Consider the following 16,124-nt stretch of genomic DNA (forward strand, 5'->3'; position numbering starts at 1 on the left):
TTTGTAGTGCATTCAATTGAATATGGGTTGAAAAGGATTTGCAAATCATTGTATTCCGTTTATATTTACATCTAACACAATTTCCCAACTCATATGGAAACGGGGTTTGTGTATATATATATATATATAAAAGTAATATTTGTATTATTATAATGAATACATTTTATTATTTAAAAAACATCAATATTTTTAGCACATTTTAGCTAAACATTTTTGGAATTCTTTACAATAACACGTGGGTTCCCTCCGGGTACTCCGGCTTCCTCCCACCTCCAAAGACATGCACCTGGGGATAGGTTGATTGGCAACACTAAATTGGCCCTAGTGTGTGAATGGTCTCCGTCTATCTGTGTTGGCCCTGCGATGAGTTGGCGACTTGTCCAGAGTGTACGAAGAAAAACAAGCATTTCTTTCATCAAATCATTTCTTGCCACATCAGCGCAAAAACAAAGATCGTTACAGCTTAAATTCCATAAATATTTATTACATATCAATAAACAGAACTACTTTCACAGCGGTGGTCTACAGCACTCGTTTAAAATAACTGCTCCAATAACAATAATTATAATATCAATTCATTGTAATAATAACTCTTCATCTCTGCTTCATCATTTGAGGCCACATTTGATACACAAACATTTACAAGTAGTACTTGGCATTAAAAACGATGGCGATACAATATTTTAAGACACTTGGTGTTTTTTTTTGTCCTTTTTCTCGTGAATTTTTTTTTTCCGTTTTGATATCACAGAGAGATTCAGCAAGAGGAAATACAGATGTCAATACAAAACAACAAAAAAACAGCCAAATGCCAAGAGGGAGGTAGGAAGGAAAGAACAAAACGGGAATAAAAAGTCATAATGAACACAGCATCTTTGTAAACATCACCTTCAACCACCTTGGAGGACACGAGCAGGAGAGGAAAAGGATGGTGAGGAGCTCATGCAGGCGATCTGAAGGCTGTTGTGACACAAATCCACCACCAGGTGGAGCTCTCGTACCAATGTTAGCACAGTTGGACGCACCCGGAAATATATATTTACCCTTTTTTCAAACTACAAAAGTCGTTTATTATTGAGTATTTGCTACCAAGAAATGTATATTTACCGTTTTTTTCCAACTATAAAAGTCGTTTATTATTGAGTATTTGCAACCAAGAAAGATACCGTTTTAACATAAAAGTCGTTCGTTATGTGGTTGTTATTTTTAACGTGTGTAACTTTAGGACCTCACGAGGCTGTATGTAACAACAGCAGTGTTTAATCTGAAAATACATTTCCACTACATTAGTCATGTAAAAGCAAGGACACTTTGCTTTAATTGAGTAACTTTTTTGCGCCATCTCTAAAGTTTGAAAAAAAAAAAATAGAGACTCGCATATCGTCACGACAATCGCTGGAAGCGTTCGCCTTACGAACCCCAAATCCGGAAATGAACAGGAAGTCCGTCATCTTGGTTTCCGTCCTCTATAACGAACTCCTCCGAGGGACTTTGACCGTGTCAGCCGCGGTTAAAACGACAGATACGAGACACGGAGGCGACGGTAAATTGCGAACGCATTTTGCCCACGTCATAACTTGTAGGCGTGGCGTGGACCACTGCCCATAGCGGTCACCAACTGAACTGCCATGTCTAGATTCTCTGTATTAGGAAATGCCAAACTATCGTGACAGATGCTTACAACTTTGGTATTTCGAGGAAAATGATTATCTGTAGCCTGTTTAAAATTGTTCAGGACTACCTGCTATGGTAAAACTTTGCTTTAAACCGTTTAAAATACAACTTAAAAGCAGTTTTACCAATTAATAAAAAGAAAAAGCTGGCACTGGCACAACAGCGCCCTCACCTGGCTGTAAAGAAGCCAGGCAATGCACAAAATCAGTAAAGCAGGGGTGTCAAACATAAGGCCCGTGGGCCAGCTCAGGCCCGCCAACAGGTTTTAACCGGCCCGCTTGATGAGTTTGCCAAGTATTAAAATGAGTTGCATTTTTTTTCTTTTAATGAAAGAAGCTGCTGTTCTGAATGTGTCCACTAGATGTCACAATAGCAATTCTATTAGGACCAGCAAGAGGTACAAAGTAAAGCGTGGAAACTTAAAACCTGACGTTTTGTGTCTTCCGCTTCAAACACTTCATTATTTGGCACCCTTACTCCCCAACAATGTCTTTGTGTGGGTTTTAAGATTAGACGGTAGTGTTTTTTGTACTCGGATAATCAACTTTTACCTTGAAAATAATTTTTTGTCTTGAAAATCAACTTTTAGCATTGCAAGATGCCTCGTTGTTGTCCTTTTTCCATAAAAATAACATTAATAATAATAATAATAATAGATAAAACTATACACCCAAAACGCTTCGGAATATCAGAGCCATTAGAGGCCAAACCGGTTCTAGGATTACCGCCACGACAGACGCCAACTAAGGTATGAAAATTTAGTGAGAAAACTTAACCCTTTTGAATAGTTTTTACCTCTGATTCTCACGGTTTTTGCTAAGTTAACTCTGGATTGATACATGGATATGACAAAGGAGGTGTTTGATACCTCAAAGAGTTTACATGTGTTATTTGTTCAATCCCAGAAAGACTGCGATTTAAAGTTTAATCCTGGTTTTGTAGATAAACTGAGACCACGTCTAAACTCATTGTGTTTTTGAAACTGCACCAATTTCCTCAGAATTTTCAAAAAACTTGAAGTGTTTTTTTTCCAGAGGATTATTTGTGATTTGTACATTTTCACAATGTGTTTGTTCTATTTTTGGCCAAAGTAAAACAAAGTAAACAACCGGGAGCTGTCTTTATTTTGAAGTTCTCATGCCATGATTTTACCATTCCGGCCCACTTGGGAATGGATTTTCCTCCATGCGGCCCCTGAGCTAAAATGAGTTAGACACCCCTGCAGTAAAGGCTCTTTGTGTTTGCTAAGAGCATGTATTATACTACATTATGGGATGTTTGGATTACTATGTTTTCATATGGTGGTTGCTAGGAAAAAGCATATAATGTCAAATTCTGTTTACCTGCACGCTGAATAGAACACAGGACTAAATATGACAATAAAATATATATATTTTTACAGGATATACCTAGAAATATGCACACCAGACAGTGGTCTTTGAGCAGGTGCGTGAATGAAAGAGTGAATTGTGGTGAATGTTTTACATTCAGTTTGGGATGAACGGGCGTCGCTTCTTTGGGTAGTTTGACTGGTATGGTCCGGCGGAAGGAGACCCTCACAAGGAGGCCAAAATCAAACTCAAGAAGAACGGCAAGCAAAAGGAAGGAGAGCAAAGGTTTTTGGAAAGAAGTGCACGATGGGATTGTCTTCACTTGAGGTCTAGGACGTCCTCCTGGAAGGAAGCGGCAAGGTCGAAGGTGCTGGCGAGCGGCGGACTCTCCGCCTGCAGCACCGACTTCTCCGGCTCGGCCCCCAAGAGGGACGAGGCGGCGCAGACTTCCAGGTCCGACTCACTTGTTTCAGAGTCCAACCTGTTGGTGCACAGAAACGTGATGGTTCTTCTTCTTCGGACAGAAAAATGGCGGACGTCACCTGTCACTGTTTGTCGACGTGAGCGCTCGAGGTTTAGTGTCTTCCTCCACGTTCTTCTTGCTCATCCTTCTCTGTTTCAAAGTGCCGCTGTCTGGTTTCCCACTGGGTTCTTCTGTCAGGCCTGTTTTAAAACAAAGGGATATAGTCTGTTCCAGGGTCAAACTTTGGCCAACTGTACTGCACTTTTTGAACGATGAAGGACGGGTGCGGGGGGCATTTATATGGAAGGTAAAGTGAAAAAAATTGTAATAAATACATTAGTTCACCTTTAAATATTTACTTAACGTTGTTATTAAATATTTCGATTTGGAATTAAAAACATACATTGTTATTATGTGTGTCATTGGTTTAATAAAATGTACATTTAATTTGAGTAATTATTTAAATATGTATTCATTATTGAATCATTTTGTATTGATTTTATTGTTTAATGAATAATAAATTATTGATTTTATTATTTCATTATTTTTTTGACAATTGAAATAATTATTTAATCATGTCATTAATTATATATTTAAAAAATATTTATTGATTTAATTATTGGTTTCATTATGTCATGTTTTAATGAATTATTTAATTATGTTATTTCGTTATATCACTATTCAAATAATTATTTAAAAATTTAATTATGGATTACATTTTTTCATGATTTATTATTTTGTCAATTATTTAATGATTGATTTAATTTGTTCATGATTTAATAAATTGTTCAACAATTTAATTATTTATTGATTTTATTACTTAATAAATTATTTAATTCAGTCATTCAATTTCACAATTTTATATGTTATTTAATAATTTGATTAATTATAGATCTTATTAGTTGATGTTTTAGTTCATTTAAATATTTAATTAATTGTTGATGTCATTATTTCGTGATTTAAAAAATTATTCAAGCATTGATTTAATTTTTCTGACTGAATTAATCATTTAATTATTAACTTTTTAATTTCATGATTTAATTAAATATTTAATCATTATTGATTTTAACATTTCAGGATTTGAAAGAGTTTTTAATCATTTAAATCATTGATTTCATAATCTCAGGATTTAATTATTTATGAAATCAATTAAATTCAAATTAAATGGGTTGTACTTGTATAGCGCTTTTCTTAATTATTGATCATTATAATATTTTATGATTTCATTAATTTATTCAATTATTGATTTCATTGTTCCTGATTTCATTAATTACTTTGATAATGAATTAATTTTCAAATAATTTAATAGATTAATATTTTACAGCTGAATCAATTATTTCGAGATTTAACTAATAATTTTATGATTGAATTAATTATGTCATGATTTCGTTAAACACAGCGTCGTTTTAAAAATGTTTTTCATTACTGCACTTTATGAATCTATTTTTTCTAGGAAACTCAGCCGTCAATGTGAGTGGGCGGGTCCTAACATCGGTCCCGTCCACCCGTCTTTGGAACTTTGACCAGAGAAGCGTAAAAGTACTGGTCGGTAAATTCCTCCACTTTGATCACGACTTGCACTGGGCCAGCAGGTCCCGCTTCCACATACTCCGCAAGCTTTGAAATATCCACCGCCAGCTCACAAAAAGGTACGCGTATATTCTCCTTAGCCGCCATGTTTCCAAAGACTTCCAAAGTTCCAGACAATAGACTAGATTTGTGTTAGCCCCGCCCACTGACTTTGATGGCTGAGTTCCACAGATAAAATGAATTCATAAAAATTGATTAAATCTTGACGTTATTAAACATCCATCCATCCATCTTCTGGCGTGGGGTGCTGAAGCCTATCTCAGCTGCAATCGTGCGGAAGGCGGGGTACGCCTTGGACAAGTCGCCGCCTCATTACAGGGCCGTTATTAAACATTGAAATAAATAATTAGATGAATCAATGCATTTTTGAATTAAATACATTCTTTATGTATTACAAAAAATGTATTTATGCATAGTTATTTATGTGTAAATGTATACATTTAAGTATTTTTGTTTTTTACCTATACATTAACCCTGTAAAAACACTAAAACACATTTCAAAAGTGGGCCCTTTCATCCAATTGGTGCAATTTGTGTCCCCAAGAAATAAAATATACAAACAGATGACGAAATACATTTTATACTACAAAGCAATGAGTCTTGCATATGAATCTGATTGCATATTTATTGAATACAATCAGTGAAGTAAATTATGTTTATTTAGCGCTTTTCTCTACATAGTGAAACCCAATATCTAAGTTACATTTGTGTGGGTGGCACTGGGAGCAGGTGGGTAAAGTGTCTTGCTCAAAGACACAACGGCAGTGTCTAGGATGGCAGAAGGGGGGCTCGAACCTGGAACCCTCAAGTTGCTGGCACGGCTGCTATAACGCCCCAAGCAATCGTTTCTAAATAGTGCTGGGACAAATTTTGTCTTTCAGCAGGAATCAAAGCCATGTCTCCTATCACAAAATGTAAAAGAAATAGGGATATTAAATATGATAAAAGAAGCATGTACATGAATTTTATTGCATTACTATGGTTATCATTTCACATCCAACAGCACTTCCAAGAGGCCACTAGGTGACAGTGTTGTTCCGCAAAGGCCACACCACTCATGTTCTGTCTCTTTAAAGTGTGGGTACCCTAAACTCGAGACTATAAGCCGCTATCTTTTCCCTACACTTTGAAACCGGTGGCCTATAAAACGGTGCAGCTAATTTATGGATTTTTCTTCGCTGACAGCCACAATGCAAATACTTTTCATTAAACACATGCAAATGCACTTAAAGGCCTACTAAAACCCACTACTACCCACCACGCAGTCTGATAGTTTATTTATCAATGATGAAGTATTAACATTGCAAGACATGCCAATACGGCCTTTTTAGTTTACTAAATTGCAATTTTAAATTTCCCGGGAGTTTCTTCTTGAAAACGTCGCGTAATGATGACGTGTACGCGTGATGTCATGGGCTGTACACACTGCACACACACACAGCTAAAAGTCGTCTGCTGTAACGGCATAATTACACAGTATTTTGGAGATCTGTGTTGCTGAATCTTTTGCAATTTGTTCAATTAATATTGGAGAAGTAGTAGAAAGATGGAGTTTGGAAGCTTTAGCCTTTAGCCACACAAACACACGGTGATTCCTTGTTTAAAATTCCCGGAGGTGAAACTTTACTATGGATCAGAGCGCGGTCAAGCGAACATGAATCCTGACCGAATGTCAACCAGCAGGTTTCGGTGAGAAAATTGTGGTAAAAAGTCGCTTCTTACCGGAGAAAAGCTGAGCTTGCCCCGTCCATAAAGCTGCCGTCGACTTCCCTGAGACAATGGCGTCAAGACACCAGTGGACACACCCCTCCGACTATCAGGTACTGTTAAACTCACTAAAAAACTAGCAACACAATAGAAAGATAAGGTATTTCCCTGAATGACCCTAGTAAATGTCTCTAAAAACATTTGAATCTGTCCCAATGCAATCACGTTTTTTTTTTCTAGTCCGTCGCTATCAATATCCTCAAACACGAATCTTTCATCCTCGCTCAAATTAATGGGGAAATTGTCGTTTTCTCGGTCCGAATAGCTCTTTTTGTTGGAGGCTCCCATTAAAAACAATGTGAAGATGTGCGGAGCCATCAACATGTGACGTCATCGTCTGCGACTTCTGGTAAAGGCAGGGCTTTTCTGTTAGCGACCGAAAGTTGTGAACTTTATTGTGGATGTTCTCTACTAAATCCTTTCAGCAAAAATATAGCAATATCGCGAAATGATCAAGTATGACACATAGAATGGACCTGCTATCGTTTAAATAGGAAAATCTCATTTCAGCAGGCCTTTAAATGGTGAGCTGCTGTTTGTGTTATGGCGCCATCGTTCGGACAAGTTAGCTCCCTGCTGATGCTGCAGGTTGTAAATGTACTTACTGCTTTGAACTGGAAGTATAACCATCCATAGCGTATCTCCTCGAAAGGATTCTTCATGCGACATTTGTAAGTTTTACAATACGTGCTATCGTAACATAAACAAGCTAGCGTCATTAGCATTTGCTAGTATATATTATAATAATAATATTTATTATTATTGAAATACATATAAATATATTTATCTAATAATATATATGCTAACACATTTACGAGTGTCTGCGTTCGTATTATTAAAGGGGAACATTATCACAATTTCAGAAGGGTTAAAACAGGGGCGCTCACACTTTTTCTGCAGGTGAGCTACTTTTCAATTGACCAAGTCGAGGAGATCTACCTCATTCCTATTTATAATTTATATTTATTTATTTATGAAAGAGACATTTTTGTTAAAAAGTTAATGGTGTTTAATGAAAATACAAGCATGTTTAACACACATAGATTCCTTTCTTTCATGAAGACAAGAATATAAGTTGGTGTATTTGATTCTGATGACTTGCATTGATTGGAATTAGACGGTGGTGCTGATAACGTCCTCATTTTCAAATGGAGGAAAAAAAAAGTCCTCCTTTCTGTCCAATACCACATGAGAGTGGTTGGATTTGGCATCTCATTTGTCCAACTTGCATACTCGTTTTTAAACACTTTGTTATGAGAGTAGCGTATGTGTGTGGCCCTTTAATGTCTGGCAGCAGGTGAGTGACGTCAGTGAGTGTGTGGGTGGGCAAGCAAGTGAGAAAGCGGTCGCTGAGGGCGGGAGAGAAATACATTGGCATCAAACTCCGTAGCTTGCTAGCTTGTACACGCTAGCTTTCTGAGACTCTTATTTTGTTAGCACAGGCTGGATGAAACAGGTCTTTTATGGTGAAGACAGGAACTGTGCAGTCGGTCTTTAGAGTTTTGACAGTAGGTACGGAGTCTCTAGAAATAAAATGTGTTTCTCTGCATCCGCCCTGTTAGAGATTTTTTTCTTAAATATGAGCTCGCAGCAGCCAGCGTCATCTCACAAGATCCTCGGGTGCCGAGAATGTCAAACAACTGACGAAAGTGAAGTCTTGGTATGATTGATGATTGCTCATTTTTATGTATATTTTTTAATGCCTGGCTTGAGATCGACTGACACACCCTCCGAGATCGACCAGTCGATCGCGATCGACGTAATGCCCACCCCTGGGTTAAAACCATAAAAATCAGTTCCAGTGGCTTATTTTATTTTTCAAAGTTTTTTTCAAAATTTTACCCATCATGGAATATCCCGAAAAAAGGCTTTAAAGTGCCTGATTTTCGCTATTTGTAAATCCACTTGTCCATTTTCCTGTGACGTCACATAGTGACGCCAATACAAACAAACATGGCGTATAGAAAAGCAAGATATAGCGACATTAGCTCGGATTCAGACTCGGATTTCAGCGGTTTAAGCGATTTAACTGATTACGTATGTATCGAAATGGATGGTTGGAGTGTGGAGGCAGATAGCGAAAACGAAATTGAAGAAAAAACTGAAGCTATTGAGCGAATAGCAATTGAAGCTATTCAGCGATCGCCTTATAATCAACAATTGCATCTTTTGACCACTGGAGCAACTTACATCCGTTGATTTGTAAGTGTTTGTTTGGCATTAAATGTGGGTGGAGGGAAAGGCTGGATGCAAATATGGCTACAAATGTACATACAGCTAGCCTAAATAGCATGTTAGCATCGATTAGCTGGCAGTCATGCCGTGCGCAAATGTCTGATTAGCACATAAGTCAATAACCTCAACAAAACTCACCTTTGTGATTCCGTTGACTTTATCGTTGGAAATGCATCTGCTTTGAGTGTCGCAAGATATCCACACATCTCTGTGCCATTTGTCGTAGCATAGCTGTCCTCGGTAAAATGTGCAGAACAAACGAGGGACTTTCGCATCTTTTGACCACTGGTGTACTTGAATCCGTTGATTGGTATGTGTTTGTTTGGCATTAAATGTGGGTGGAGTGAAAGGCTGGATGCAAATATAGCTACAAATGAGGCATAATGATGCAATGATTGCAAGATACCGGAAAACGGTCGAAAAAACGGAAAATAACAGAGCTGATTTGACTTGTGTGTGTAATGTGTTTGAGAAAATGGCGAATTGCTTCCTATTGAAACGTCACGGGTGAAAGGTCATCGCTCCGACAGCGAACAATTGAAAGGCGTTTAAATCGCCAAATTCACCCTTTTAGAGTTCGAAAATCGGTTACAAAAACATGGTCTTTTTTCTGCAACATCAAGGTATATATTAACACTTACATAGGTCTGGTGATAATGTTCCCCTTTAACTTACAATGGCATTCTTTTTGTATTGTTTCAGCTTCGTAGATTCACCAAAACGTTATTGAGTCTGTTTAGCTAATTGGAGAGCTAGCTTCCGCAGCTAGTGGGTCCATGACCATGATTTCTGTTTTGTTTGATCAACCATTTTACTTCCTGTCTTACAGGCACCGCTTGGAGACAATTAAGGCATTTACAAAATCTGTGGCCTATGGCACGGTGCTATCAATATATGTGAAACCATTTTTTTCCCTAAAATATCGTACAGTTGTATCACACGCCATACGGAGAGGAAGCAAAATTACCCAGAAGCTCCTTGCGCGTGCGGCTGGCGATCTCCTTGATCTCCATGCGGGACAGCGAGAGCGAGTGCGTGGCCGAGATGTGGGGCGTGGAGGCAATGGCAGTGGCGGCAATGGGTGCCGACGGCGCCGTCAGCACCTTGTTGACCAGCGGCGACTTGAGGGGCCTTTCGATGCTGCGGCCCACCAGGTTGCACAGCGGGATCTTGAAGACGTGCTTGCAGGACGAGTCCCCTGACGAGCCGGCATAAGGGAAAGAGGACGAGACATTAGACACAAATGTGCGGTTAGGAAGACGACGTCAGTTTGATTTGACATTTTGGGGTATCGCACATTTGTTGATGTCCAAAATGTTTTCAGGTCAACTTTCCTCAAAATGTCAAACGTCCAAGGCTGAAATGCATGCTGGTTATTGCAGGGTGTTCCACGTGTGCCTCCTCTGAAATATTAGGGGATCTTTTAGCGCTAATTGAGCTGGCCGATCGCCGCAGTAACTGTCCACATGATGAATGCCGTGACATCACATGACCACCCCCCCAAGGCAGTTATATGGTTTTTTTTTGTCAGCGCTCCTTCCTCCGCTTTAGAACAAATTAAAACACACACACACTGGTATTTGGACGAGAGCGGCTGACAAAAGTCACCATGGCGACAGTGCAATCTGTAAATCATGCTGCGGCGGTGGCGTCTTCCAACCCCCCGCCCCCTAATCTGTCCTCATGCGTCCACCGTTTTCTTATCTCCTCCCCCCTCACCACCCTGACCAGTCATTCATGCTTTCATCAGGAAGGAGGGAGGGAGGGAGGGAGGGAGGGAGAAGGGCGCCAGGGGGGCGGGGATGAGCATTCCAGCGTCAACATGCGGCGTTGGAGGAGGAGACACAAGTGCAACATGGGTGTGGCGTTAATGAGCGGGCTTTGATGGGGCGAGGGTCCTTAGTACCTTCAGCATCCTTCGACATGTACAGCGAGAGCTTGGTACCGTAGGGGATCCGTATAGAATCTGAAGGAGAGGGTCACACACACTTGGAAGGAAGCTTGACAATGCTAACGAGGCACTTTGGCATCGCATCACCTCACAGTCTTAATGACAGTGCTGTGCAAAAGGAAGGGGGCAAAAGTGTACCACGGCATGAGTGTTCTGTATCGGTAATTATCGGTATTGGTAGGAGAAACATATGTTAAATGTGAACAGTTTTATTTCAAATGTAACCTTCCTCTGATTTAACACAAATATGAGGAAATGTCAACACAAGCATGGGAAACAATCAACGTAAACACAATTGTAAAATCACTTAAAGGCCTACTGAAACCCACTACTACCCACCACGCAGTCTGATAGTTTATATATCAATGATGAAATATTAACATTGCAACACATAACAATACGGCCTTTTTAGTTTTCTAAATTGTAATTTTAAATTTCCCGCGAAGTGTCGTGTTGAAAACGTCGCGGTATGATGACGCGTGCGTTTGACGTCACCGGTTGTAGCGGACATTATTTTCCAGCCCGATCCAAGCTATAAGTAGTCTGCTTCAATCACATAATTACACAGTATTCTGGACATCTGTGTTGCTGAATCTTTTGCAATTTGTTCAATTAATAATGGAGAAGTCAAAGTAGAAAGATGGAGGTGGGAAGCTTTTAGCCTTTAGCCACAAAAACACAGCCGGTGTTTCCTTGTTTAAAATTCCCGAAGATGAAGCTTTACTATGGATCAGAGCGGTCAAGCGAACATGGATCCCGACTACATGTCAACCGGCAGTTTTCGGTGAGAAAATTGTGGTAATAAGTCCCCTCTTACCAGACACATCAGCGGAGCTTCCGTCCTGCTGCAGCTGCCGTTACTTCCCTCAGAGACTCTGGCGTCAACACACCCGTGGCCAAACCCCTCCGACTTTCAGGTACTATTTAATCTCACTAAAACACTAGCAACACAATAGGCAGATAAGGGATTTTCCAGATTTATCCTAGTGAATGTGTCTAATAACATCTGAATCGCTCCCACTGCAATTTTTTTTTTCTAGTCCTTCACGCTAAATTTCCTCATCCACGAATTTTTCATCCTCGCTCAAATTGATGGCGAAATTGTTGCTTTCTCGGTCCGAATAGCTGTAGCTGCTGCTGGCTATGATTGTACACAATGTGAGGATGTGAGGAGCCCTACAACCGGTGACGCCACGCGCACATCGTCTGCTACTTCCGGTAAGGGCAAAGCTTTTTTATTAGCGGCCAAAAGTTGCGAACTTTATCGTCGATGTTTTCTACTAAATTTTTTCAGCAAAAATATGGCAATATCGCAAAATGAAAGTGGAACAAAATAGTGCAACGTTGGACCATGTCAACATAGACAATTGGTGTCCAACTCATTTTAGCTCAGGGGCCGCATGGAGGAAAATCTGTGCACACGCGGGTCGGACTATTAAAACCATGGCATTAAAACAAAAAAATAAAGACAACTTCAGATTGTTTTCTTTGTCTTACTTTGACCAATAAAAATATAGAAAAAAAACACCGGCAGTGGTAAAGTTTAGATCAATGAAAGAAAGAAGAAAGTGAATAATGTTTATAACTGAATACAAGTACATATGCATAAAAATGTGTTTACTTTTGTGTTACTTTTTTTTAAAGAATTAAGTAGCATTTCTGACAACCTTTTTCCAAAACAATATATAGAATGTGAGACATAACAGGATAATGCATACATTTATCATTTGTTTTCAAAACGGTTACAAAAAAGTGGGACCCCAAAAATGTAATGTTGGACCCCATTTTTATGACTTGATGAGGTCCCATTTTGAAAATTCGTAGCACCAACACTGATGGAGTATTGGTGCGTGCAAAACAACAGCATGTAGCTGTGGCCTGCGGGCCGGTTCTAATAATATTCAAATATCATCCTAGGGGCCATAGTTAATTAATTCGGGACTTAACTTTGACACCCCTGACATAGACTGTCAGAATTTCTACTGGCAGTTTTCCTGTGTTTGGAATCACTTCCTGTCCTGGTGCTCTTGTTTTGTCAGTGTTTCCTGTTTGGTCTTATTGTTTCGCAGCACCTTTACGTTCCATGTCGTGTCAGCACACTTGTCCCCCGTTTAATTAGTTTTATTTAGTTCCACCTGGGTCCTTCTTTCAGGGCTGGGTCCTTCTTTAAGTGCTGGATCATTTTTCTTTTGAGACTGATGCTGAGTGAGCTGTTTTTGTTTTTTCCCTTCTTCCATGTGCATACTTGCCAACCCTCACGGATTTTCCGGGAGACTCCCAAAATTCAGCGCCTCTCCCGAAAACCTCCTGGGACAAATTTTCTCCCGAAACTCAGGCGGAGCTGGAGGCCACGCCCCCTCCAGCTCCATGAGAACCTGACTCAGCAATGTTGTGACGCTCTTAAACAGGACAATACTGCCATCTACTGTACATAGAATAGAATGTAAATATATTCTACATATATTCTACATTTAAGTGCAGTCAAGGAACATGCATTAGGGAGTCTGTTCTGAAGCCCACAGTCACATCGCCTGGTTATTGACTCCAACCCAATATATTACACCGTCGACGAGCAAAATTAAGAAATACGCTTGCAAGTTCCAGAACTATTGGGAACAAGAATTTCAGTTTATCCAGGAGAGTTCGAAGGGGTATGTTGCCGGTAAATTTTGTATAACAGACTTCTCCATTGAACACGGTGGCCGAACGGATATACTCAGCCATGAACGGTCAGCGAAGGACAAAGCGTCCGCAGCGCAACATCGTTCACAACCCAGTATTATGGGCCACCTCGCAAAATGGAGACCCGATGGTGTAACTTATACTGAGACAAAGATGCCTATGCTGATAGCTGGAAGCAATATCCCGTTCTCATTTGTGGATGTCTACAACAAATCCGTGATATCTGTTCCCGGATTCGGAGATCGCTCGCCAATACCCAAATGGCAGAACAAAGGTAAGTGTTTTTTTTTTTTTTAGTAACCAGCAAACACAGTACAGTTAGAAGAACAACTGTGTTTTTATTACTGTGTATTTGACAGGTGCCGTCGGAAATTCAACCATTTATTTTATTTATGTATATAATAAAATAAAGATATACAGCTAGAATTCACTGAAAGTCAAGTATGACTTCCGGTGAAATATATATGCAATACTCGAGTTGGTGAATTCTACTCCTCCCCTCTTAACCACGCCCCCCGCCCCAACCATGCCTCCGCCCCACCCCGACCAAATAAACAACGACAGAAGTGCAGTGATTCTGTTGGCAGCAGCATCTCGTTGACAAATGCACTTTCTTATAAACACAGGTTGGCGCGCAGATGCCAGTGCGACACAGTTCGCGTATCGGTCACATGACCAAAACAGCTCATGATCGGTCACATGACTTTCTAAAGGCGGCACGCGCACCGACACAGGGTTTCGCTCTACAAGCTCGACGCATGCGCCGATGTATCGGTGTTGCCGGACCCATCACTAATCCATATTTTGTAACATTACCCCTTAAAGAGACACGAGAAGTCTGGAATACAGTAGTGTGGTATGTTGAAGGGCTGTCAAATATAACAAGTTAATAACTCTTGCAATTAATCACTAAAAATATCGCATTAATCACGTAACAAGACGGAATAATAACCCAATTTATTTTAACCGTTCATGCTTATTTTGTAACTTTACCCCTTAAGAGACACGAGAAGTCTGGAATAGTGCGGTATGTTTGATTAAAATTTATCAAATGTAATGAGTTAACTCATACGATTAATCACTAAAAATATCGCATTAATCACGTATCAACACAGAATAATCACCCAATTTATTTTGACCGTTCATGCTTATTTTGTAACTTTACCCCTTAAGAGACACAAGAAGTCTGGAATAGTGCGGTATGTGTAATTAGAATTTATCAAATGTAATGAGTTAACTCATACGATTAATCACTAAAATATCACATTAATCACGTATCAACACAGAATAATCACCCAATTTATTTTGACCGTTCATGCTTATTTTGTAACTTTACCCCTTAAGAGACACAAGAAGTCTGGAATAGTGCGGTATGTGTAATTAGAATTTATCAAATGTAATGAGTTAACTCATACGATTAATCACTAAAATATCACATTAATCACGTATCAACACAGAATAATCACCCAATTTATTTTGACCGTTCATGCTTATTTTGTAACTTTACCCCTTGAGAGAAACAACAAGTCTGGAATAGTGCGGTATGTTATATTAGAATTTATCAAATGTAATGAGTTAACTCATGCGATTAATCACTCAAAGTATCGCATTAATGATGTATCAACGCAAATTAATCACCCAATTTATTTGGACCTTTCATGATTATTTTGTAACTTTACCCCTTAAGAAGACATGAGAAGTTTGGAATAGTGTGGTATGTCTAATTAAGGGCTATCAAATGTAACGAGTTAACTCATGCGATTAATCACTAAAACATTGCATTAATCATGTATCAACGCAGATTATTCACCCAATTTATTTGGACCGCTCATGCTTACCGTATTTCCTTGAATAGCCACCGTGCATGTAATATGCACCTGCCTTGAATTACTACTGAAATAAACTTGTTCATCAAATTAATGAGCGCATGCTTACTTTTACAACCAGGTCAAATTTGTGACGTCAAGAGTGACACTTCCCCTACCAATATATTCAAAATGGCGGAGGAGTTTTTTTTCTGCCTTTACAGTGTGAAAACCAGGGGTCTTGTTCCACAGCCGTACAGATCACATTAATGGTTGTGATATAAAACAATTTTAACACTCTTACTAATATGCGCCACACTCTGTGAACCCACACCAAATAAGAATAACAAACACATTTCTGGAGAGTATTGGCTCTGTGTCACATTATAAACGCAGCATAGGGATTACCCATAATGCCGTGCATCCGTGACTCTTGGATACATTATACACACGCCCCCAACCCCCACCCACCCCCTCTCTCTCCGTGCGTTCGTTTTTGTGGGCGGGGTTGGGGGCGCGTGTATATTATATCCAAGAGTCACGGATGCACGGCATTATGGGTAATCCCTATGCTGCGTTTATAATGTGCCACAGAGCCAATGCTCTCCAGAAATGTGCTTGGTGTG

General features: G+C 39.5%; 1 protein-coding gene across 7 annotated transcripts in view; it reads right to left on the minus strand.

Moving 5' to 3' along the window:
• Positions 1 to 463: 463 nt before the first annotated feature.
• Positions 464 to 16,124, minus strand: part of garnl3 (GTPase activating Rap/RanGAP domain like 3) — a 224,577-nt gene continuing 208,916 nt past the window's right edge. For 5 of the 7 annotated variants that reach the window (XM_061908271.1, XM_061908270.1, XM_061908272.1 and 2 more), the window contains 4 exons: positions 10,967 to 11,026; positions 10,028 to 10,258; positions 3,548 to 3,668; positions 464 to 3,486 (listed from right to left, as the gene is read on the minus strand). In XM_061908271.1, the coding sequence (XP_061764255.1) occupies positions 3,324 to 3,486; positions 3,548 to 3,668; positions 10,028 to 10,258; positions 10,967 to 11,026 (575 nt within the window). In that variant the 3' untranslated portion in view covers positions 464 to 3,323. The remainder of the gene's footprint in view (positions 3,487 to 3,547; positions 3,669 to 10,027; positions 10,259 to 10,966; positions 11,027 to 16,124) is intronic. The other 2 variants (XM_061908276.1, XM_061908273.1) reach the window with 1 other exon arrangement.

The sequence above is a fragment of the Nerophis ophidion genome, linkage group LG08, assembly GCF_033978795.1.
Source record: "Nerophis ophidion isolate RoL-2023_Sa linkage group LG08, RoL_Noph_v1.0, whole genome shotgun sequence".
Classification (NCBI taxonomy): Eukaryota; Metazoa; Chordata; class Actinopteri; order Syngnathiformes; family Syngnathidae; genus Nerophis; species Nerophis ophidion.